This window comes from Trachemys scripta, chromosome 3 (assembly GCF_013100865.1).
Source record: "Trachemys scripta elegans isolate TJP31775 chromosome 3, CAS_Tse_1.0, whole genome shotgun sequence".
NCBI lineage: Eukaryota > Metazoa > Chordata > Testudines > Emydidae > Trachemys > Trachemys scripta.
The window spans coordinates 46,806,979-46,831,286 of record NC_048300.1 but is presented as its reverse complement, the minus strand read 5'-3'; the positions used below and the strand labels follow the sequence as shown (position 1 = coordinate 46,831,286).

At 41.2% G+C, this 24,308-nt stretch overlaps 1 protein-coding gene across 1 annotated transcript in view; it reads right to left on the bottom strand.

Annotated features, from left to right (window-relative positions):
- LYPLAL1 (lysophospholipase like 1) overlaps positions 1 to 20,541 on the bottom strand; it is a 43,762-nt gene extending 23,221 nt beyond the window's left edge. The window contains exons 1-2 of the mRNA XM_034764606.1: positions 20,387 to 20,541; positions 15,273 to 15,372 (exon numbers count right to left, since the gene is read on the bottom strand). Of these exons, the coding sequence (XP_034620497.1) occupies positions 15,273 to 15,372; positions 20,387 to 20,471 (185 nt within the window). The 5' untranslated portion in view covers positions 20,472 to 20,541. The remainder of the gene's footprint in view (positions 1 to 15,272; positions 15,373 to 20,386) is intronic.
- Positions 20,542 to 24,308: the final 3,767 nt, after the last annotated feature.

Below are 24,308 nucleotides of genomic sequence, written 5' to 3'. Positions count from 1 at the left end.
GCCCCACCGATCCGCCTCTCCCCCCCCCCCCCCCCATGCCTCTCACCGGCTGCAATCAGCTGTTTCGCGGCGTTCAGGAGGCTGAAGGGGAAAAGGGAAGTGCTATTAAACACATCACTTATCAGGCCTTAGTTTGGATTCCAAAGGATAAATAGCGATTGTTTATTAAACTAAAGGAAGGTCAGAAGACAGTATTCAATACACAGAAGAAGCTCCACTGAAATCTGTTTAAGAAATTTTGTTCTTTGCTTCTTCCACTAGGGACTTCACCATTGCTATTGATTTTACATGGAAGGCACTCAGATACTATGAGGAGTAGCAGTATAAAACAATTAGGGATAGATATTATCCAAATACTGGATATAGGCCCTTTCTCAAAAACCTTGGCATCAGTGCTCATGGTAAGCACTGCTATTGACAGTGGAGCAAATGCCAAGAGACTTCAACTCCTAGAACCAATGGATTAATACATACAAGTAATTACAATAAGTTGTTAGAAAAAAAAAAAACATTTAAAAGTTTAAAAAAAGAGCTTTGTCCTACAGTAGCAGGATTGCCCCGGCATTTACATGGAAAAAGTATGCGTGGATATTGCTGAAATATCCACAACAAATTTAGTGGTATACAGCTTCTAGGCAGGGCGGAGTACAAGCAATCTCTAGTCCACAGCCTCCTAGCTGGAGCAGACAGCAATGAACAGTCTATAAGGGAAGCTCTGGCCTTCTGGGTGGGGTGGGGCAGGCTTTTGCCTAAGCGGAGTGCCCCAGGGGTCAGTCCTGGGGCCGGTTTTGTATACCATCTTCATTAACGATTTGGATGATGGGATGGATTGCACCCTCTGCAAGTTTGCGGATGACACTAAACTGGGGGGAAGGTAGATATGCTGGAGGGTAGGGATAGGGTCCAGAGGGACCTAGACAAATTAGAGGACTGTGCCAAAAGAAATCTGATGAGGTTCAACAAGGACAAGTGCAGAGTCCTGCGCTTAGGAAGAATCCCAAGCACTGCTACAGACTGGGGACCGACTGGATAAGCGGCAGTTCTGCAGAAAAGAACCTGGGGATTACAGTAGACAAGAAGCTGGATAGGAGTCAACAGTGTGCACTTGTTGCCAAGAAGTGCTAACAGCATATTGGGCTGCATTAGTAGGAGCATTGCCAGCAGATCAAAGGAAGTGATTATTCCCATCTATTCAGCACTGGTGAGGCCACATCTGGAGTATTGCATCCAGTTTTTAGGGGCCCCCCACTACAGAAAGGATGTGGACAAATTGGAGAGAGTCCAGCAGCGGGCAATGGAAATTATTAGAGGGCTGGGGCACATGGCTTATGAGGAGAGGCTGAGAGAACTGGGCTTATTTAGTCTGCAGAAGAGAAGAGTGAGGGGGGATTTGATAGCAGCCTTCAACTACGTGAAGGGGAATTCCAAAGAGGATGGAGCTAGGCTGTTCTCGGTGGTGGCAGATGACAGAACAAGGAGCAATGGTCTCAAGTTGCAGTGGAGGAGGTCTAGGTTGGCTATTAGGAAACACTATTTCACTAGGAGGGTGGTGAAGCACTGGAATGGGTTACCTAGGGAGGTGGTGGAATCTCCATCCTTAGAGGTTTTAAAGGCCCAGTTTGACAAAGCCCTGGCTGGGATGATTTAGTTGAGGTTGGTCCTGCTTTGAGCAGGGGGTTGGACTAGATGACCTCCTGAGGTCTCTTCCAATCCTAATCTTCTATGATTCTATGATTCCTGGCTAAGGCAGCCAACAAACACAGAGTCTAGGCCCCCAGTCTCTTTTCTGGGGCAAGCCACAAACAAAGTGGCTTAGGGGTGACTAGACCACAAGACCAAAGGTGGGGTTGGCAGCAGAAGGATAAGGGGATCTGGGCCAACCCTACTCCACCAGGTCCCAGCCAAGGGCCCTAACAGTGACAAAAGTGGAGCAAAGTCTCGTTTCCCTGGCTCCTTCCTACCCCATTCCAGGTGCAGGGCTCCATAATCCAAGGGTGCTTCATCTCCTCAAGGTACAGGGCTGATGGCAGTCCTGACAACTCATGCCCAGGATAGGTCTCCTCCAGGGGCAGGGTGCTGCACAGCGCAGTTTCAATTCCAGAGTGCCGCAGCGGGCTGGAGATATCTGCCTCCTTCCATGGGTCCCACTCAACTTTATCCTTCCTGCCCCACCCTGGTACTTCTGTTGAAGGGTGAGGAGGATTTGGCTCCTCCCACCAGGCGGAGTGTAATGGTTCCTCGTTCTCAAGTCTGGAGGAAGGCCACTCTGCCTCACTAAACTCACAATCAGGAATTACAACCTTGTAGCTAAAGAATGGTGGTTATGAATCAGGAGAACTGGATTCCATTCTAGTTTCTGCCACAGACTATCTGGGTGACCATGGGCAACTCACTGAACCTTTCTATGCCTTTATCACCCAATCTGTGGAGTTGAGATAATGCCACTTACCTATATGACAGGGGTGTTGGCACGCTAAATTAACTGATCTTTGAAGAAATGTGCATTGAGATCCTGAAATGAAAGGTGCTATAGATGCAAGGCATTCATTATTTCCCCATTCAGCCTCAAAAATCCCTCATTTTGATGATGCCATTAACAGAAATGTGAATAACTGAGAAACTAGTCACATATTTGCAAGCCACTCCACTTTTAACTCTCTTTTCACAATGATTGTGTTGTTGTGTAAGTAACTGACATGAAAAAACCATAGGCTGAAGACATGGGCAGATTTTTGTGTCATTAAACCAGAATGGCAAAAACATATACAACATTATTATTAATTCTCTTATCATAGTGCCTCGGGGTCACAATCCAGCACCCCGCTGAGCTAGGTGCTGTGCATACAAAGAACAAAGAGAGCTCACAATCTAAGTATAGGACTAGGGACAACAGATGGATATAGGCAGACTGACTATATAGGGGGACTACAAAGAAACTATGGAATATTTTAAATATATTATATATGTTTGCTACAACTGAAGATGGATTTAAAAGTAAAGATTTAGAATCATGGTAAAATCCATAATGTAATATGACTGTACAGTTGATCAAACCTGGGATTAAGGGCTTTAACATGCAATCTTTATAAATCGCCAGTGAAGGAGATGGAAGATTGATCCATTTAAAGAGCACAGGAGCAGACCCTCAAACGGATTGCCAGAATACTTTCAGTTGTCACAAAGATGTCCTCACAACTAAATTCAATTTCTAAGAAATACAATATAAAAATAACTCGCATAAAAGAATCTTACTTTTCAGCTTTAACAGTACATCCTACTGGCACATCTGTTTTAGTCATTCACCTTGTTCCTTAAATAAATCCCTTTATTAACTAGTATAATACAACTCAGACATTACCACCGTAAACAAATATGTTTGGCACAGAACTACCTGCACAGCTCCAAGAATAGAGTATAAAATTTTTTCTTTGTGGTTTAATTGTCTGAAAAAAAGACCCCTATGTTACAGTAACATGAGGAGGTTGCCCTGAAACGTACAAAGAAAGTAAGGAAATTTAGAGTGCACTGAAAATTCAGTTCAACGCTGATCCTCACTTGACATCATTGCAACAAGGCTCTGAAGCAAAGCAGCTCTATGCCTGCAACTGTGTGATCAGTTAAGGACAGCGTCAGACCATATTGTCTGTCTTAACTTTAGATTTTCTTGCCTTTGAGAGTTTAAATCAAACCCTTACCATTACTCCCAACAGATTTTTGTGGTTCATGTTTCTTTTTAAAAAATGGCTTTAAAAGTATAGGCCCCATGTCCCTATAATCTGTTTTTGAAACTCTCTGAATACAAATTTATGGTCCACTAGCAAAATGTGGATTTACTTTCTGTACTGATTTTTTTAAAACAGAAGTTATATGAAGTACTTTGGAGCACATGAAAGACTCAACCCTTTAAAAGAAAAAAAGTTTCCTCCTGTTCAAGTCAACCTCAAAACTCTGGCTTGTTTAAAGAACATAGCCTACCTCTCTCCCTCCTCCTCCCCCCAAACAAGCATTAGAAATGCAACATTATACAAGCTGAACTAACTCTAAACACTAAAAAATGGGAGAGAGATAAACAGTGCTAAGGAACACCAGGCACCCCATAAATGGAATCTTTAAAATGCTTCCAAATGTCTTCACATCTCGCCTGCATTGTTTTGTCTGAATGGATTATTAAGGAATTGTTTTAAGTGTGCATTTTTTATTATAATTGCTTGTTCAGGGGAATATATTAGGGACTGAATCTATGCTAATCCATAATTTCAAGATAAGAATTCAAAATAGTACACAGGGATCCAGGAATCTGAACATATGTATAAAAAAGAAATGCATTACGAAAACCTGTGACTGACTGACTGTACCACAGCGACTCATTTTAATTATTTACATTTTTATTTAAATACAAAGGTAGTTGTTATGCAGATTAAAGGCCAAATTCGAAGGTAATGCATGAAGAAGTGTAAATTAGACATCCTTTAAGTAATTTAGAAATACTTTAGTAATGTGTAAATCTAACTTAAACACCAATGTAGAAAACATAAGTGAAAGCAGGGAGGTAATTTACATCTTTTCCAGTTCTCTGGAGAATAGATTACACCAATTTAGACTCTAATTTATGCCATTTTAGGTATCACCTTTAAATTGGTCCTGCAAAATGTCATTTGGAAAATATTTTTAACATAAAAAGAACTCAGTACTATTGGTACTGTATTGATTAGTTAATAAATAATTGTACTTGTACAACATAAAACTTAAGATGATGTGAAAACATCAATCAGCAAAAGCCTAGTTATAGCAAGAAGGTGGATGCCTCAGGTAAGCAGGGTAAGACGGCATATCACTCATTTTAAATGTTCCTACTTTCCTTTCTGCTGGTACAGAAGTGTAGTCCAATCATGGATTGCCGGCTCCACTCTCTGTGTGACAAGCACTCTGCTGATGAAATCACACATGCTACAAACCCAGCTAGAAAACTTGGAGCTGGCCTGGAAAGGGCAAGTACTAGCTATACCTTTTTCAGAAGTTTTTAAAATGTTACACTGAGAGCTTGCTGATGTGCCACATGGCATGGGAGCTGGGAATTTGTTGTGGAGCTAAGAACCCTGTACAAAGAAAGAGAAAGGTAAACTTAAAGTTAGTAATATGCTCATTATCCTGCCGCCTTCTTTATTCTGATTGGGGCTCTGTACAAGACATTCTAATGCTGGATTTTTGTTGGTTTACATTTATATTCAAGAAAGATCACGCATGTCAGGCAACAGAGCAGGGTGCCAGATGAAAGTGTTTAACGCTCTAGGGTGAAATCCAGGTAGCGTTGAAGTCAATGGATGTTTTCCCATTGATTTCAACGAAGCCAGATTTCACCCCAGTACCAAATTTTTTGCTGGTGCAATTTGACCCACTGCAATAATTTCCAGCAGCAGAGAATTTGGCACATACTGTAGTTTTATCTGAATTTAAATAAGTAAAAATAAACAATCTACTTGAACCTTAAGATGAATAACTTTATGAGAAAAGAAAAAAACTCGTTATTGCCCTTTTTTCCCTAGTTTAACTTTTAAAACTCTTTAGGATGAATTGTGCAAACCCTTATACTCAGGAATAAAGGCACTTAATGCATATAAGGGCTTGCAGGATCAGGTTTTCTGTTTAATAAACTTGGTCAAACAAAACTACACATTATTCCTGTATCAAAATCCTAAAGCCCAGGGTACATTTCATGCCAAATTTATAAGTCCCTCAAAAACGGGATAATATTTTAGAAACATGGACACAAACACATTGCTATTGTTAACAGGGCAGCCTTACGGTGTCATACTGCACCAATAGTTACTGCATTAGATATGTGTCAGGAGAAGTTCAAGAAAATTAGACTTGAAAGTATACTTAAACAAAAGGGGGAAAGAAAAGATTGCCTATATACATATCCAATTTTCAAACACTTCTAAACTAGGACCACTCACCATTAGCCAAGACTCATTCATGCTGTTCCACAGAACTCAGTGGGCCAGATTCTGATTGCACTAATGTAACCAATCTATACTGGAATTGCTCTGGATTTACACCAGTGTAAATGAGAGTAGAATGGATCAATTGGCGGGGGGAGGGATAGCTCAGTGGTTTGAGCATCGGCCTGCTAAACCCAGGGTTGTAAGTTCAATCCTTAAGGGGGCTATTAAAGGATCTGGGGCAAAAATCTGTCTGGGGATTGGTCCTGCTTTGAGCAGGGGGTTGGACTAGATGACCTCCTGAGGTCCCTTCCAACCCTGACATTCTATGATTCTATGTAGCAAGACTTTAGAAGGCTATAGGTATTTTTGTTGGGGGAGGGGAGAATCCTATTACCTTATACACAACTCCTGACAATTCTGGCTATTGGATCTTTTCTCCACTGGGTGTAATTTTTGGCTGATAGCAAAGGGACACAGACACTGGTTTTATATTTTTTAAAAATCACTCTTATTTTAGACTAGACATCACACAATATTGAAAAAGGAGGAAAAAGCCTTTATTCTCATTTTTGCAAACCCTTGCTGTTTCACAGCTAATCTCTGCTAATGACTGGAAGATCCACTGCACGTTAATTAATACTATGAATTAGTGGATTTTTTTTTTAAGTCAAGGATAGTACACAAAAATTGTTTATCTTTAATTGCATGAGAAAATCCTTCTTAGCCTACCAGTAAAAGTTTGACAGTACAGTCTGTAAAAGTATTGACATTTTAATAATTTGAGGCTTCACTGGGACGCTATGGAAACAAAGTGCACCTTTCCATAAGCAACACTCCCTTTGAAGTCAGAACAGAATATACTTAGGCAGGAAAAAATCAAAGGCACAACTACAAAAGGGGCAATAACTGGTAATCCTGCTGAAAAGGATTGGGGGTTATGGTGGATCACAAACTGAATGAATCAACAATGAGATGCAGTTGCAGTAAAGGCTAATATCATTCTGGAGTGTATTAACATGAGTGTCATATGTAATTGCCCTGCACTACCTAGCACTAGTGAGGCCTCAGCCGGTCTCCAATTCTGGGTGCCACACTCCAGGAAAGATGAGGAGAAACTGGAGAGTGTCCAGAGGAGGGCAACAAAAACAATAAAAGGTTTAGAAAACCTGACCTATGAGGACAGGTTAAAAAAATGGGCATGTTTAGTATTGAGAAAAGAAGACTGAGAACAGTCTTCAACTATGTAAAGGGCCGTTATAAAGAGGACAGAGACTGTTCTCCACATCCCCTGGAAGTAGGACAAGAAGTAATCAGCTTAACTGGCAGCAAGGGAGATTTAGGTTAAATATGAGGAAAAACTTTTTGCTTATAAAGGATAAACACTTGGATAGGCTTCCAACGGAGGTTGTGGAATCCTCGTCAGTGGAAGTTTTTAAGAACAGGTCTGACAAACACCTGTCAGGGATGGTCTAGGTATACTTAGTCTTTCCTCAGAGCAAGGGGATGGACCAGATGACCTCTCAAGGACCCTTCTAGCCCTACATTGCTATGATTCTATAAACACAGACCTATGTACCACTTAAGTCTCATTCATATCTTAAAATAAAACGTAAGTGGGACTTTAAGTGGTGCTGCACAGACCTCGTACAGACCCTCTTCAAAGTGGTGAATTAACCTTTAAATATTTACTGGTAAGTGGAGTGAGACCAAAAATTCCTAATGGCAAGAGCTATGTGGTTTGGGGGGAATTAGTGGGCCAATATCTGCTTTTAAATATCTGCAACAGTTTAAATCCCAAATAACTCCATTGTAGCATCTTTTAGAGGTAGTGGAAAAACAGATTAAGTCTATAGGATGCTACACTGGAGTTACTCGGGATTTATATCACTGCAACAGAGCCCTATTCTGCCCAGCGAGTTTTATACCATAGTATTATTTTATTGTTTTGATCTGCAAAGCACATCAATTTTAAAAATTTCTACACAACTGTAGTATTTACTATTTGAGTTCAAATGGCCTTCTCAGAGACCACTTCTTCCCAAGTGTCCTGCTATTGGTGACTGCAGACCTACTGTCAGTTTGCTGAATGAATATGGCCAGAGACATACCAGAAACTCTATTTGGAGCACTGGAAGGCACTTCTAAGCCATGCTCTGAAGTTCAGAATGGCAGCTTTCCAGAACTGGTGGCAAACAAGGTAGAAGGGATCGGCAGATGACACAGGGGCTCAACAGGCTAATCACAATGAAAGAACCCAATATTTACAATGAGAAAAACATAATGAATGCTTTAAAATAAAGAATGTAACATACATCTCAAACCCGCATAACTGCTGGGAAACAAAATGAATAATGCTGCAACAGCAGAATTCTTACCCATTCCCAAGGTGGAGATAACAGGTTTCCCCCTGCACTAGGAAAAAGTTGAAATGAAGAGAAATGGGAGGAAGAATGCCACTAGAGTATAGATGAAGGAACAAGGAACCTGAGACAGAACCATTATTATACACTGCTTTTCCTCCCTCAAGGTACCTGCTGGGCAAAGATGCATTCACTGTAGGCATGTATTTCATATGGGTATGTTATCCTGAATGTTAAACTGTTCACGTACTTGCAGCACATAAACAGCAAAGGATACATGAGAAATGAAATGAAAAGACATTCAATTTGCAAAAATATGCTTTCTCCATGCTGCAGAATAGTGGTATAGTGTAAATTCCAAGATAGGTCTTGATATCTATGTGGTCAGAATAAAGAGAAACAGCTTGACAATATCTGAAATCCATCTATGCGTCCATCAAATCCCACTTCTACAAGGCTCCTTTGTTTTAAATTTATGAATGAGGTTAGGGCTCATGAAACTGAGGGATTCATAACATTTGCTTGAGCCAAACATAGTATGGATAGGCACGGTGCATGCTACCCCATACAGCTCTGCCAATCCATCTCAATCTTGACCTACAATACTCCTGCTGCTTTTCCAATCCTAGGCTTCTCATGAGCAGAGACTGCTGCCAATGTAGCTGAATGGTGCCAAACTGTCTGGGGGTTTTGTGATGTGGCCAAACGGGGACTAGTATGAAATGCAACTCACCTCCACTCATAAGCAAAGTGAAGATTTGAACCAAGGTGAAAGGCTGGAAGGCTAGCCCGCAGCATTGAACAGCCTTTAGCAGCCATATACTTCCAACAGAGGAAGGACAGGATATTTTGCAAAATGTGTAACACTCAAACTATGCAGAACGATCTGTTGGCCATGGGAAGATATGCTAGTGGATGTCAAAAAGATCAACAAAATAGTCCAAATTGTGTATTTATAGTTTATTTTCTGACTTACAATGGGAAAGACTGTCAGAAGGGAATGCGAGACAGCGCAAAGAATCTTTGACCTAGATTTTCCAAGAGAATTATAAAGGTAAAGTATATTTATTAAAACAAGTGAAGCCTCAATAGTTTTAACTTTACTACGTTAGCTGCCGCAATGCCAATTTAAACTATCACTTTCTATTTAAAAAAAAAAAAAAAAGCCTAAACTGAGTGGTATTCAGTTCCCCTGATTTAGATATTCAATAGAAACTGAATGTTTAAGTCACAGTAGTAGCAGCTGAAACAGTATTTAAAGCTGCAGCCATGCTGACCCAAATAACGAAGAAAAAAAAGGAAACCCTTTTCCTTTAAAACTGTGAGTGCAGACGTGGCTTTAAGTATTGCATCAGCTACAGGGCTACAATTTAAACCCTTGGTTTTTAATTAAAGCATGTGCATCAACATTATTGGGGGGGGATCCTAATTCAACTGTGTTTAACAATTTAAATCTGGCTACAGAGACATCAATGTTGGAAGAACGCTAAAAAATAAGTTAATTGAATGATCCATTAAAATAAAACGATCATCTTTTTCCATATTTTAAGCTTATACAGAGATAAAACAAAATACTTCTAGGAAAAGGGAAAACTAAAAACAGAAACTTGTAAAATGATTTGGCCTCAGCTACAGGTTTGTACCTTTTAGAATCCATCCCATTAATCTCCCCACACACACACACACACACACTTCTTCACAGCCATTAAAATAAGAAGTGGATAATTTTGTATTACATTAGGGTTTTATAAATGCATGTATTTCTTTCACATTAATAAACAGGGCATTTATCTATATCAGAGCATTAGTATGTTAGAAAGTAGTTTTAGATCTACATATATAAAAATATATTCATCTTTTGAAAAAGAATCATGCAAGAACAGACTGAAGTCTTAGACTAACCCTGGACTAAGTAGCTTACTCTGGGACCTGGCAGCTATTGTACTGCCTTTATAAAATTTGGTGCAATTTAATGTCAAGAACAAAAGCTAAACAGGAACGTGGCTGAAGGACTTGTCATTGGAACGGTTTGTTTTGTTTCTTAAAAGAACATTATAATGAGGCACTGCATGGCTCCGAAGACTGGTGACAAACAAAAAAATCTAGCGCCACGTCAGTAATGACTGAAGCTATCGTTGGATGACTGTTTGGTAGTACATTCCCACTTTTTAAAGGACAAGTGACCAATTAAAAAATCCAACATGGCACTAATTGGCAGCCGTGTTGGTAGTCACAACAGATACATCAAGGAATGAGGGCCAAATTCTGCAAGGTGCTCAGTGCCCTCAACTGGCGTCTTCAGTCAACTTCTTCATTCAAATGACTTCTATATTTAATCATCTTCTGATATCAACATGCCTATCGACACCTGAAGCCAGAAAGCAGTTGAGGCCCTCAGCACCTCAAATGAAATACCTCAGAAGACACATTGGTAAGGATGTACAAGGAAGTTGCTGTCCATGTTATACCTGTTCTGGGGATAGAAGGCCTTCAGTCTCCAGGGTGGTTAATCTAATTCCTTATACCAGAATTATTTCCATATATGTATATATATTTTAAAGTAAAACAAATTTTAAAATTATACTTTGTTTTTAGCAACTGAGAGCCAGCCATATTATACAGACTTTTTTTTTTTTTTTTTTAAAAGCAGGCAACTCAGATATTTGAAGGCAGTCAGCTTCCATTACAGAAGAGTGTAATAAAAAAAAAATGATAATCTTTCTCCGGGATTTTTAAACCTTCTATAGAATAACAGAATTATACCACTTCTACAGACTGGCTAAAAACAATTATAAAAACTGATATAATTTATTTAGCATCTTATTGCTTTCATCCCTATTATATAAGGCTTTTCCCTGAAGAGTTTTACTCTTGGGGGAATTCTACGCCACTGCTGCGCAGCAGAAAATTGCCTCCCCCCCTGCAGATTCTCTTTACTTTCCGCAGAAAATGGTTTCTGTGGGGAAGCAAAGAGAAGCTGCATCAGTGCTCACTCACCCCTCCCTGGCAGCTCAGACATGTCTGTTTGGGCAGCTGTGAGAGAGGTAAATCACTGGGGGCAGGGAGGTCTGGGGATGCCTCCCCCTCCCCCTTCCCTTCCTTGCACAGAGCTGCAGGTGCTGGGTTAGATCAACACCCAGAAACTTCCCCTGGCTGCAGGAGCTCTGCACAGTGTGTGGGGGTGGGGGGGGGGGGGCCCAGGGGGGGCCGGGCGGGGGGGGGGGGCCGGGATACACAGGGGTTGGGCGGAGAGGGGAAGCAGCCCCCTGTACAATGATCCCCCCCCCACATCCATGCACCCAGAGCCCCCCCCCCCCCCGCATCAGGAGCCCCCCGCACCCAGAACCCCCCCCACCAAGCCCCCACTTTGCTGAGCCTCATCCCCCGCATCAGGGGCCCCCCATACCCAGACCCCCACCCCACTGAACCCCAACCAGCTGCACCTGACCCCTCCACCAAGTCCCACTCGCCCAGCCTTCCCTCCCCCCGAGCCCTAACCACCTTCACTTGGACTCTCCTGCAGAGTCCCATTCCCCCTGCACCTAGTACTCCGCACCGAGCCCCTGTGCATCCAGATTCCTCCCCGTACCCAGACCCCCCCACAAGCTGCCCGCAACCAGACTGTGCCACACAGAACCCTGGTATTCTTGAGGGAATTCTGTGCCAAAAAATTAAAAATTTTAAAATTCTGCAAAGTTCTGCAAAATAACACAGTAACACAATAACAATGTAATCACACCATCTTCAATTATTTTGGTAATTTATTTCAAAATACTTGTCAACAAACAATTAAAAATGGTGTGATTATATTGTGTTATTTTAACAAATAAAATACACAGATTTTTGCAGAATTTTAAAATGTTTTGCGCATAATTTTTATTTTTTTGGTGCAGAATTCCCTCAGGAGTAGAGTTTGCCTTGTATCATTCCTCAATCGACACTAAATCATTTTATATTTTAAAAGCTAATCATGCAGGATGAATATGTTTTTAAGATTTTATTCTGGAGTATGTTCTTTGGTTGCTCCAAAGGAGCTCGGTCTATGATAGTTAGAGTTAAGGGTGATAGGGATAAGTTAAGCTCCAGTATCTCCTGTAGAAAATAGGAGGGGAAAAAACAATTATTTCAGTGCTGGAATAAAACAAATTAAAAAAAATTTCCATGACAGCATGATAAAATTACACAAGTTCTACTCCTTGTCAGGTCCCTTAAAAAAATTCAGGCAACATTTATAGGCATGCATAACTTCCGAAGCTTCTTTTTGCTTTTAATCGTTAGGGTCAAAACTGCCGATAAGCGTTATGCTCTGATGCACAATTGTGGATTGCTAACCTGCACAGAACTACATGGATTTCAACAGAGCTCCACTTAGACACAACCATCCCCTCATAGGTTATCAACCACAGCATCAGGGCCTTAATATACTTGGACACATACTATTGGGTAATGTAAGGCCTGATTTTCAGAGGTACTGAAAACCTTAACTGATGCTCAGTACCACGGGAAAAAAAAATCAGGCCATATATTTAGGTTCCTAAATATGGATGGAGGAGCCTAACATTTGTCACTCCAATTTGATATTTTTGGCCTTGATTTTTCTTTTCTATGGAAAGAGGGAAGAAAAGCCATTACAGACTTTACAAAGTATATAAGATGCATTAGATTTAAACACCAAAATAACTTTTGCTTGGCCAATATAGGTTTTTGTTATTTACATTGCAACCAGTAAAGCATACTTTTACAAACTTCCTTTGTTTGTATATAGCTCCAAACAGTGGCAAGCATTACTGTACTTAAGTGCATCTGTTTTATTTCACTGTGTTAGTTAATGGTGCTTAACAGGAACAAGGGGGCTGTAAAGCAATATTCTATAATGTACTTCTCAGTTACCAATCAAAGACAAACGCACTACAGGTATTTTTCTTTGGATATATCCCTTTCACACAAGGAGAACAAGATGGAAAAATCATGCTAAAAGCTGCAAAGTTGATTCAAATCATGCTTGACCTCAGTTTGCTTTGGAAAAGAATAATGAGAGTAAACTTGACTGAAACAGGGCAACTATTTATTCATACCTTTTACATGACAATCTAGAATCTTTCTTTACATGTCATCTTTATTGATACCTTACTAATCTATATGCAAGTAAAAAATAGCTCCTTGGTAAATCATAACATGTACTGATTTAATCATGTATAATGTTGCCTATAGCTGTAGTTATCTACAAAAATAAAATAATAGGTCAAGATTGTGGCTTTGGACATGCTGGAATGGGAAAGTGGAACTTTAGTGGCCAAATAGATGTGGCCTGAGGCATTTTGCCCACATAGGACACACACAGGAAGGCTGAAGGAGGAACATTACAGAAGTTAATTCTAGCAAACCTGCATCTACTGCCAATATTCATGCAGAGGATGGAGCCTTTTGGGCCCCACGGATAACACCAGCTGCACACTTAGCCTAGCTGTCAAGGGAGCAGTATGTTGTTTGAATAAAATCATGCCCATAGTGGAGCTGACCTATTGAACTACCTCCCTTAAATCCCTCCACAAAATACACTTCTTCCACAAAGATTTTCAGCAATGGCCTGTGCAAGTTTTCTCCACAACCCTGAGTTGCTCTCATCCATGTACAATGAGTCAGTTATGTTGCATGCATAACAACTAGACTGTAAACTCCTTGGGTCAAGGACTGTTTCTATATAGATATGTGATGAGCCAAACAAAATCTTGACTGTCTTTTTGCCCTGTGTCTGTACAGAACCTAGCACAATGGGATACTAGCCCATGATTAGCGTTCTTAGGAGGTGCTACCATAATACAAATTATTATTATTACTTGTTTTTGTACCACCTGAACCAATTCAATGAAAACTCTCTCAAACTTCTGGTCCTTGAAAGCCTACATGAGATGTCACAAACCCCACCCCACATACATACTTAGGACAAAAGCTTTCAAACATTGGTACCTAAAATTCATACCTCAATCCATATTTAGGCCCTGACTCAAAAAAAAAAAAAAAAACCACTTACACATATGCTTCAGTCTCACTGACTTCAATGGAAGTGCTTTCCTGAATCAGGTCATCAGATACTCAAATAAGTGGCGTGATTTTTCAGAGGCGTTTGGCTTATCTCTGAAAATCAAGCCATTTATTTGGATAGTTAAATATGGATTTAAGTACCTAGCTTTAGGCAGTCAAGTCTGAAAATGCTGGTCCTGGCTTGTAAGCTCCTCAGGGCAAATATCATTAGCTCCCTCTATTTCCTTTATATATACACACCACTAAGCACATTGTGGCACTTTACTATGACTAAACAAATAATAATGGGTCTGCAAATGCAGTCACCTGTGATGAGGAAGCTGGACTCAATTTTTATTGATTCTGTGCCCAATTATTCTAAATTAAAAACCAAAGCAACCTTGTGATTCAAATGTTTTAATTTCCATTGCTGTCACCAATAGCTGAAGATGATCCTGTCATTGCTCCTAACTATATATTTACGACAAGGCAAATTCTCCTACCAGTCACACAGGACTATTGTTCGTCAGAACCAAAGTATGATATTATGTAGAGCGAAGTGTTTGGTTAATTTTGGTAATAGATTTATGGGAACAATTATAGGTATGGAGGTAGCCTGGAGTATGATTTAATAAAACATGGTTACAGCCTATCAGAGAAAAATCCCTATCTATATTATTCTTGTGACTAATTCAGTTGTAATGCAGACAGGGCTTTAATGTGAATTAGAAGAGCGTGTCCTACATAAAATCTCATGCATTTAAAAACAGGGTCCTCTGGTTGCAAAGCATTATTGAGCTCCAAGTATCACCAAAAAAAAGCACAGAAAGATTTGCAAAAACATAGCATTACCTGTACCCAAAGGTATAAGAATATTTTCACAACAATGATTTTGTCAGAAGATTAGAGGAATTTAGTCTTAGTAGTAAAAGGCATTGCACAATACCTGGCAGGAGCTGTTGGATAAATTACTTTTATATGCTGGAAAACCAAATCCTGATTCAGAACTTGTTTGATCCACGCTCTTACTCCTGGGCCAGTGTCACCTGCATAATACAAACACACAGGAAATGATATTCCACGTATTTATAGGTAGCACCATGCAATGCCAAAAATATTTATACCTGAAATTCACTTCATTTACAAACTCGATCCTGCAAGCTTCTCAGCAACTTCTAAAAGTACTAAGAACCCTCAACCCTCTTTGAAAACAGGACGTACTCAACACCTCTCTGATCACACTCTTAAAGGGGCTACATACTATTGCTTTTATAAACATTTTGCTACAGCACTACTGCCATTGATTTCCCAATTGGCCACAAAAATCCTGTGTCCTTCTTATAACCTAGATAATTATCCACTAACAGTAAAGTGATAAAAAACCCACAGGGGAATGCAAGAAAATACAAAGTAAAATAACAAACCCAAAAGCTTGTCAGTTGGTGTCTTCATTTAAAAAAATGCATTTTATTATTTTCATTTTTTTTTAAATTACAAAGGTTTAAATGAACAGTCCTCAAAATGTAGCTGAAAATAATAATTAAATGTGATGTTTTTATTAGAAATAGACTTCACCTAAAATCTAAGATCCAAATTCCCCTGAACTCTTGGTAAAAAGGAGTTCAAAATATGAACCTAGATCCAAACATCTGGCTCCTAGAATTATGACAGGCTGATCAAAATCCTAAATCCAAACCAGTCCCTTTCTTAGAGTTGGCTGAGATCAGGGTCTGAATTTTGTGGCTCCGGCCAACACCCAACAACAGTTTAATCTGTGATCCTACAAGCAGGTCCACATATGTGGATCCTTGCAGATTCAATATTTTCAAAGTGCCTTACAAACATCAAACAAACATTCATTTTCTCCTCCTTTAAAATGTTCTGCAGTGTTCTCAATGTATAACTAGAGTTTTGTCCCTAACCTATCCAACTCTCATCCAAACACACAAAAATGTCTAACTTGAGTTGTGTTTCTTTAAATTGGAGCTAGCTGACCAGTCAGGGAAGTGGGTTGAAGCTCTAGTGGTACTGACACTCCAGCAAATAAAGCAATGGGGAAGCAGCATCTTGAGTTACAGAAACTGATCAGTGGCTAATCCGATCACTCTGTGCTACTAATCCAAATCACTGTGTACTTGAAGTATTGTTTCACAGGATAGTCATTCTTAGAGTGACCAGACAGCAAGTGTGAAAAATCAGGACAGGGGGTGGGGAGTTAATAGGAGCCTATATACAGGGAAAAAAAACCCCAAAATCGGGACTGTCCCTATAAAATCGGGACATCTGGTCACCCTAGTCATTCTCAATGGAGCCAGGCTAACCTGAGTGAGATAACTCCAGTGTATTCACTCAATGTAACTGTTGCAGTGAAGACAAGCCCTTCCGTGGAAAAGGCTTTTTATTGCTTTAGGTTTCAACAAAGAAAGCCCCCGAGACATTATTTACAAAATAAAATAAAATGTAAATAAATACTACTGGGATTATGCTTCAGTTAATGAATGGAAGGCAAAAGGACCCTGTCTTACCACTGCTTACTGCCAAGCACAAAATGTACTATGAATAGCCCTATTTATGTCAAATCACAAATAACTCACAGTAGTGCTAGCCTCAATAGTAAGTCTTTCCAGGATTGGGCCCAAAAACTGTACAGTGTTTATTTTGACTTTGCCATTTTAAAAAAAAAATCTATATACAAATTAAAGACATAACTAGGAACCCATTGTGGATTTATTCCTGCAAACATGCTCATGAGTAACTTTAATCATGTGACTAGGTTAGGCTGGAATTGAAGCAAATCTAGTTTTCAACTGTCAAATTTGGAACATATGGGTTTTCTAAGATACACTATTAACAAAATACTTTTCAAAGCTTGAAAATAAAATTCCTTTCCCTACAAATATCTTTGCTTCATTAGAGAACATAAGCCTTGATTCTGCAAATCAAAATTAAGCGTGCATGCTTATAAGCATTTGCAGGATTGGGGCCATAGATCTTCATATGTTTTCTTTGTGATCCAGGAGATATCATCACATCTCCCCTTTCTTTACTGACATTTCATGAGTTTTGAGTGTCAGCAGGAGCATGCATAAAGCGGGGAGCCAGGGCTTGTACACACTACCACTTATGTCAGTATAACTTATTTTGGTCAGGGGTGTGATTAAACTCCTCTTCCCCGAGCGGCTTAAGTTACACCGAACTAAGCTCCAGTGTGGACAGCGCTATGTTAGCGGGAGAAGTTCCCGCCAACATTGCTACTGCCTCTCACGAACATGGTTTTATTATGCTGACGGGAGAGCTTGGCATAGAGCATCTTCTAGTGTAGACCAGCGGCTGTAGCGCTTCTAGTGCTGACTACCCCTTAGTCTGTTTGAAGAGCTTGCAGAAGGCTCATTAGTTAAGAGACTTTGACCCTCACATACCAATTTCCATCATCGCCCTAACAATGTCATAATTACCAGGGCTCCCATTTGGATGCGACTAACTTCTGTTATGTAAGAAGCACACATCAAAAAGTGCTGGACTTCAGACATTTTTACATACTGTTTTAACACTAACTTGTCTTCTGAACGGTACTAAGAAGAATGAATAATGCACAACCAATTCAGTTTCAGGGACCTATTTCAAAGCCTGCGGCTAAAATCAGCTAGTTGTGGTACCGACTGCTACCTTTTCCTTTTAAAATAAAAATACAAGTTTTAGTTTCCCTTTCAACCATGAGTGGCCAAACTTCTCCAACCCTCCATCTCTCTCTCAGACACATACACAGAGCTGAGTAGCTGTCTACAAAATGACTACAGATTTAAGGCCTGACTCCAGACCACTGCTTTTCTTGCTCAACTACTATATTGCTTGATGCTAACACTGGATTTACTGCATGGGGAGTTCTCCGCTACCTTCCCATTCAATCTGGGGTCAACTCGTCTTCTTATTGCAATTAATTGGTGGCATGGGATTGCCACTCAGCTGTTGCTCTGTCTGGAGGGCATCAATGTAACATACCAGCCCATATTAAGACAACTGGCTACCCCTGCTTTGGAACCCACCCTGCAGAACTGTTAAATAAAACCAGATAAAAGAGCACTCTTACTTTTCCTTACAGCTCCATTGTAAATATTATGAGTAGAGTTATAACAAAAATGAAAAATTGTACAGTGCTTAAACCACTTGTGGAATCAACTTCTAACCATAATCTTCCCCCACTTCTACAAAATAAGAGGAAATTATTTCCTTCAGCATTAAAGTATTAGAGTTAACAGGAGAAGCTGAGCATATTGTATTAACTCCCCTTCATTTGTATGCTTTGTGAAATCAAAACAGTTTTGACAATCCTGGTTTAATAAACTAAATTCAAATTGGATTATAAAAATAAATACACATATGAATACTTTGTCAAATCAAATATAAACATCATGCTTATACATATATATCAGTAAAACAACTTTAAGAGATCTAATTCAAGCACTGACAGATGCCTGTAGACACCACAACAGAACGAATTCCTAAAGCCTCAATCCAGCAAACATGCATACACTTAATTAATTAAAGAGAGACAGTCAATTTCAAGATTACACTTCCACCTGATGTTATTTTTTTTAACCTAATGTTGTTACAAGCAACACCTAAAATGACTATAACTTATAATGGAGGAAATATTTTTTCAGTTTGTTCACTCTGCAATTAAAAAGCATTTTTTCATATAGTTAGTTTAAACGTTTCACTTGTGTGGTCAGGTAAGAACTGGGTTGGGGATTTCAAAAGCATTTACAGATCTGTCGCATCTTACACTGGGGTTACGTTCCGCAATCAGAGCGTAAAGCGAAAATCGCATATAGTCAAAATTACATTGAGTGTAACGGCGGGCAGAATTGCCCGCACTACAGGTACAGTATTAAAATTGTTATTTTTCTCTTTTTTGTTTTTGCTGACTGTGTAAAGCTGAAATTGTGCATGTTAAATGCACGTAAGATGTGACAGACCTGTACATGATACAGGAGCACCATTAGGCACTTTTGAAAATGTCACTCCGATCCTGTAAATTTTTTGTGCACATAAGTAATTTTTTACTTATGAAGGTAATCCCCTGCATGAATTCAGTTATCCATATACCTAAGGCCTTGTCTAGACTAGGATAAATATTATATTTGCTAACACATGCCTTTAACACATGTTGAACTGGTCAAGTTAAAGCTGACGAGAAGCCTCAGCTTTATATATATATATATATATATATATAAATACATCCCACCTTGTCTACACTAGACTTTTAAGATGCATCAGTTAGGATGTTAGCTACCACATCTTTTATCCTAGTCTAGACATGGCCTAAGTATTTGCAGGATTTGTACCCTTCGTTTCCCTGCTATTTGTGTGCAGACTGCAGCAGGGGAGAGAAAAAAACATTTTTGAAAGGGGAGGAAATTGTGGGTGTAAAACCACAAAAACTAGCATGGGGAATTTGGGAGCAGATACAGAACCTCAAACTCATTTTAACTCAGTTTTAAAAATTGTCTAGATTTCAAACTGACAGAGTCCCTCTACTGCCCCTATTGCCATTTTACAGGTGGAGAATAATGAGGCATAGTGAGGTCAAGGGTGTGATTTTGAGCCCTTACTCACAGGAGTCATCTCATTAAAGGTAGGGGTGCCACTCACATCGGTAAAGCCTCAGGCCGCCCGGGGGGGGGCAAGTGGGGCAATTTGCCCCAGGCCCCGCAGGGGCCCCCACAGACTATAGTATTCTATAGTATTGCAACTTTCTTTATGGAAGGGGCCCCCGAAATTGCTTTGCCCCTGGCCCCCTGAATCCTCTGGGCAGCCTTGTAAAGCCCTGATCCTCCTGCCTAAATTCAGGATGGTCCATACCTGTGCACTAACCACTACTGGACAACACACCCCTAAGGCCCGAGCTCAGCCACCTCCCTGCAGAGTGGGGCAGGGCCCCCGTGGCTCGCCCCAGCCCAGCGGCCTCCACCCCTGCAGAGTGGGGCAGGGTCCCCGGACTGGCCCCAGCCTAGCGCCCCCCTGCAAGTGCCTGGGGACAGAAAGCCTGGAGGCCTGCACCTGAGCCGTGCAGCAGGATCACCGAGGCGCGGTGACTGCCCGCCGGGGCCACAACGCTCCGCTGCAGCGCGGCATGGGCCGCCATGGCCGCGGCTCCCCTCCGCCAAGCGCTGGGCGGGCACCGCTTCCCGCCCCGCGCCGGCGCGGCTCGCTCGCTGCCTGTCTCCGCCCCGCGGGCTTAGGTCGCTCGCTGGAGGCTTCGCGTGGCGGTGGGGCGGCCGCGCGCCAGGCTGCGGATGGCTCGTGAGGCGCGAGCCAGGACGGGGGTGAGCTGTGGAACCTGAGCCCGCTCTGCCCTTCATAGCGCGTCCCAGGAGCTCCCCTAAAGAGCCCTCCCCGCAAGGCGAGTGTGGCCCAGGCAGGGCTGTGCCAGCTTTGATCTGAGTTACAGCTGCATAGGCACCAATGCCCGTGGGACCCTCCAGGGGTGCCATCTCCGTGGTACAGAAAAAACCACCAGCCATCTGGGATGAGACTGACCCGTAAAACTGGAGAGCTGACAGTGGGTACTGAGCATCCTTACTGCTATCCCAGCCAGGATAGCTACTTCCAATAAAGTGGCAATCCTAGCCTAGGGTGGGCATATAATCTGATCCTTTGGATCCCTGCGTGCCCTTGTGACTCACTTGCAATAATGGGTTTTGTTATGAACCCAATTTCCCATCCGCTGCAGTGAGCTGCTGGAGTTTGTTGGAAAATTCCAAATGGGAGGAGGGGGGATTGCAAGAAAAGGGACAGATTTTTCATGGAAATGTCATTTTTTCCCCATCCTCTGTAGCTGCCACTGTGTGATTTTAAAAAATGGGGTTGTGGGGAAAAGTACAAGTGGTAGGAGGTGAAGAAATGGCAAAGGGACTGTGAGAAGTAGCAGTGCTATCACCACAAGTCCTAGAAGATTAAAAGCTAAAGATTCTCATTTTCTCTCTAACAGGCACAGAAAGAGAGGACTGATCCTGAGTCCCTGGCTGACCAGTGAATTTTTTTTCTCTCTACTTTGAAAAAACAAACACAAACAAAACAGGAAAACACACAGAACTTTGCTACCTTCACTTTGGATATTTTGGATATTTCCCAAGCCCCCTACGAAATAAAGTTTAATGTTGCAAAACAGGTCCCAGAGATCAGCCCAGACACCACTATATAGTTAGAACAGGGATGAGCAGGAAAATGCTCCAAACTGGGATGCTTAAAGTGCTAACTATTATTATTATTAACCCCTGAAGCCGCATTGTGTGTTACATTCAGAATTTTATATGATGGATTCAGGGTTGCCTTTAATAATCTATCAATACTATTGTCACAGTTCAGGGCACATTTGACCCCTCTCTCTGTTCTCTCTAAGTCCACCCCCTCAAGTGACAGGCCTTGTGTCTTCACTTCCCTCTGGGGTGGAATCCCATGATTCTCCCACTCATAGGCTATGTCTTCACTAGGAACGTTGCAGCAGTGCTGCTGTAGCACTTCAGCATAGACATTTGCTTCAGTGTAGACACTCATTACAATAATGGGAGGGTTTGTCCCATTGCTGTAGTTAATCCATCTCCTTCAGAGGTGGTAGGTAGGTTGATGGAAGAATTCTTCCATTGGCCTAGCGCTGGGTCAGTTTAACAGTGTCACTCAGAGGGGTGGATTTTTCACACCCGTGTACAACATAGCTGGGACCACCTAATATAGACCTGGCCTCAGACTGGTTCTTGGACTACAGCCTCCTATGGATCAACCAGGACTGCTCAGTAGGCCTGACTGGGTTCAGTCCCTGCAATTCTTCCCTTCAGGAGCTGGTAAATACAGTGACCCAAACAACAGCCTCTGTATTACTTAATCTAAACAGGAACAAAGCATAACAGAAAAAGATTTTTTAACACAATAAACAGTTTAAACCCATATCTGTCTTACCTAATGCTTTAGGTAAGGCTGGTTTATCCCAGGTGCCCCACCTCTTTGGTCTGGAGAGGACAGTCAGCATCCATGCAAACTCTGTCTCTCTCCCTTTTCTTCAGGGGTTGCCCTTTTATCTACTCCTAAAGTCTTTGTCAATGCCCTGTGTCTCTTGAACCTGGTTACACTGTTTTATGTGGTCCGCAGGGGTCCAGGGGGAGGAACAGGTGTATACTTCAAAGCAATTGATGTTCTGCATTAATCTTCTAGATATCAGCAAATGGGTCTACGTGCAAGTATTGTCTGCTTTCTAGCTTACATGCTGTCCACTCCTGTTGGGATTAATCCCTTGTAGTTCTTCAGGAAATCACACAATAACAATCTAACAGAAGGACATACAATATAAAATAATTCAGGCATCACCCACTTCCTTCACAACTATGTGCTTGATATGTTGGTCTGAGTATTGTCAAGATGTTTATTGCATCCATATATTGGGTTAATTCAATATCTGGGTGGTCAGGAAATGGACCCGAGAAGATGGACAATACCCCACTTAGGAGCTCTGCAGCAACACCCAGGACTATTAACTGTAATATTTTATTTCTGCTCGTTGGAGGGCTTGCCAGACTGGCTTTCCTAGAACTCAGTCACACACATACACTTCCATGAAGGAGGGGAGATCAAAAGACAGAGGGGGATTTAAAAATACTGCACTCTATTGATGGGGGTAGATGGCCCTGGGATGCCTTGAGGAAGCTTTACCTGCCTAGATCTTCATTTCAGGATAGTCAGATTTTAAGTAAAATAAACATTTTGTTGTTTTAAAATTCTCTTCTCCCATTATGCTGTGTTCCTGTTGTTACAATTAAACAATACTTGGTTTTAAGAAGCCTGTTTTGGGTTACTGTATTCACTACTGGTCACAGTTCCAATGGGAAGAATTGGAGGTGCCAAACCCAGTCTGGCTAGCTGAGCAATTGTGGTTGGTACACAGGGGGCTAAGCCCGAGACCTGGTCTGCGAGTGGGAGAATGCCAGGATTCCACTCCTGAGAAAGGTGAAGGTGAGAGGGCTGTCACCTGAGAAGGTGCACTTAGAGAGACCAGAGGGGGTCAAAGATGCAGCTAGTGCCAAACCATGACAGTTGATATGAACCCACCCTTGCTACCAGAACAAATCAAACCCTTGTCACTTCCTTCTATTTGAGATTGGCTCAGAAGCTTTCATTGTTGTTCCCTTTCCTCTGTTTTAATCTAGTTATAGAATACATTTTAGGTTTGTGGTTTCCATATTTAGAAATGCCATATGGTAGGCAAACTATGGAGCAAACAGTAAAGGAGGTTTGTTCCTTTCATGTCGCTATACGTGTCTGGAAATGTAATTAAGTTTCAGTGTGACCAGGTGTAGTTTTACAGATAAAGGCCCAGTTGGCAAATGAACTGAGGGAGACCAGGTGGTAGAGACTTTGCTTAGTGATTCTTCAAGGCATATCACAAAGTGAGGGACCTAGATAGACCCAACATTGTGAAAGACCCAATAGACATTGACAATTTTGCCCATCCTTAAAAAGCCATCCCTGTACATAACTACTTTGATGCTTGTGTTAGCTCTTACTGTTCTGCGGCTCTGAATACCTTGTGAGAAAGCACAGGAGTTCTCATGTATTACACCGTGTCCCTTGCCCACTTTTGTGTAGCATGTATGCTTCCATTGAGGCCACAAGAATATTTTGGTGCTGTGTAGATTAGTCACCACCATGGTGATTTGAGGTCCATAGCATTCAAGTAAGGACAACCAAACAAATCCCAATACTGCCATTTCACTGGCCAGGTGCAGTGTGATCCAGGGGGTGAATAATGAGTTTACAGTTTAGTTTTGCAGTTCATCATGAAGTATTTGGCAAGCCATAGGGGCACACCTGTTAGTCCTTAAAAATGTAATGAAACCTTAACCCCTTGAGGTAGTGTGTTATTACCTTAACAATGGCTGTGGAGTTATGTAGGTGAAACATCAGTGTATGTGTAATATGAAGAACATGTTGT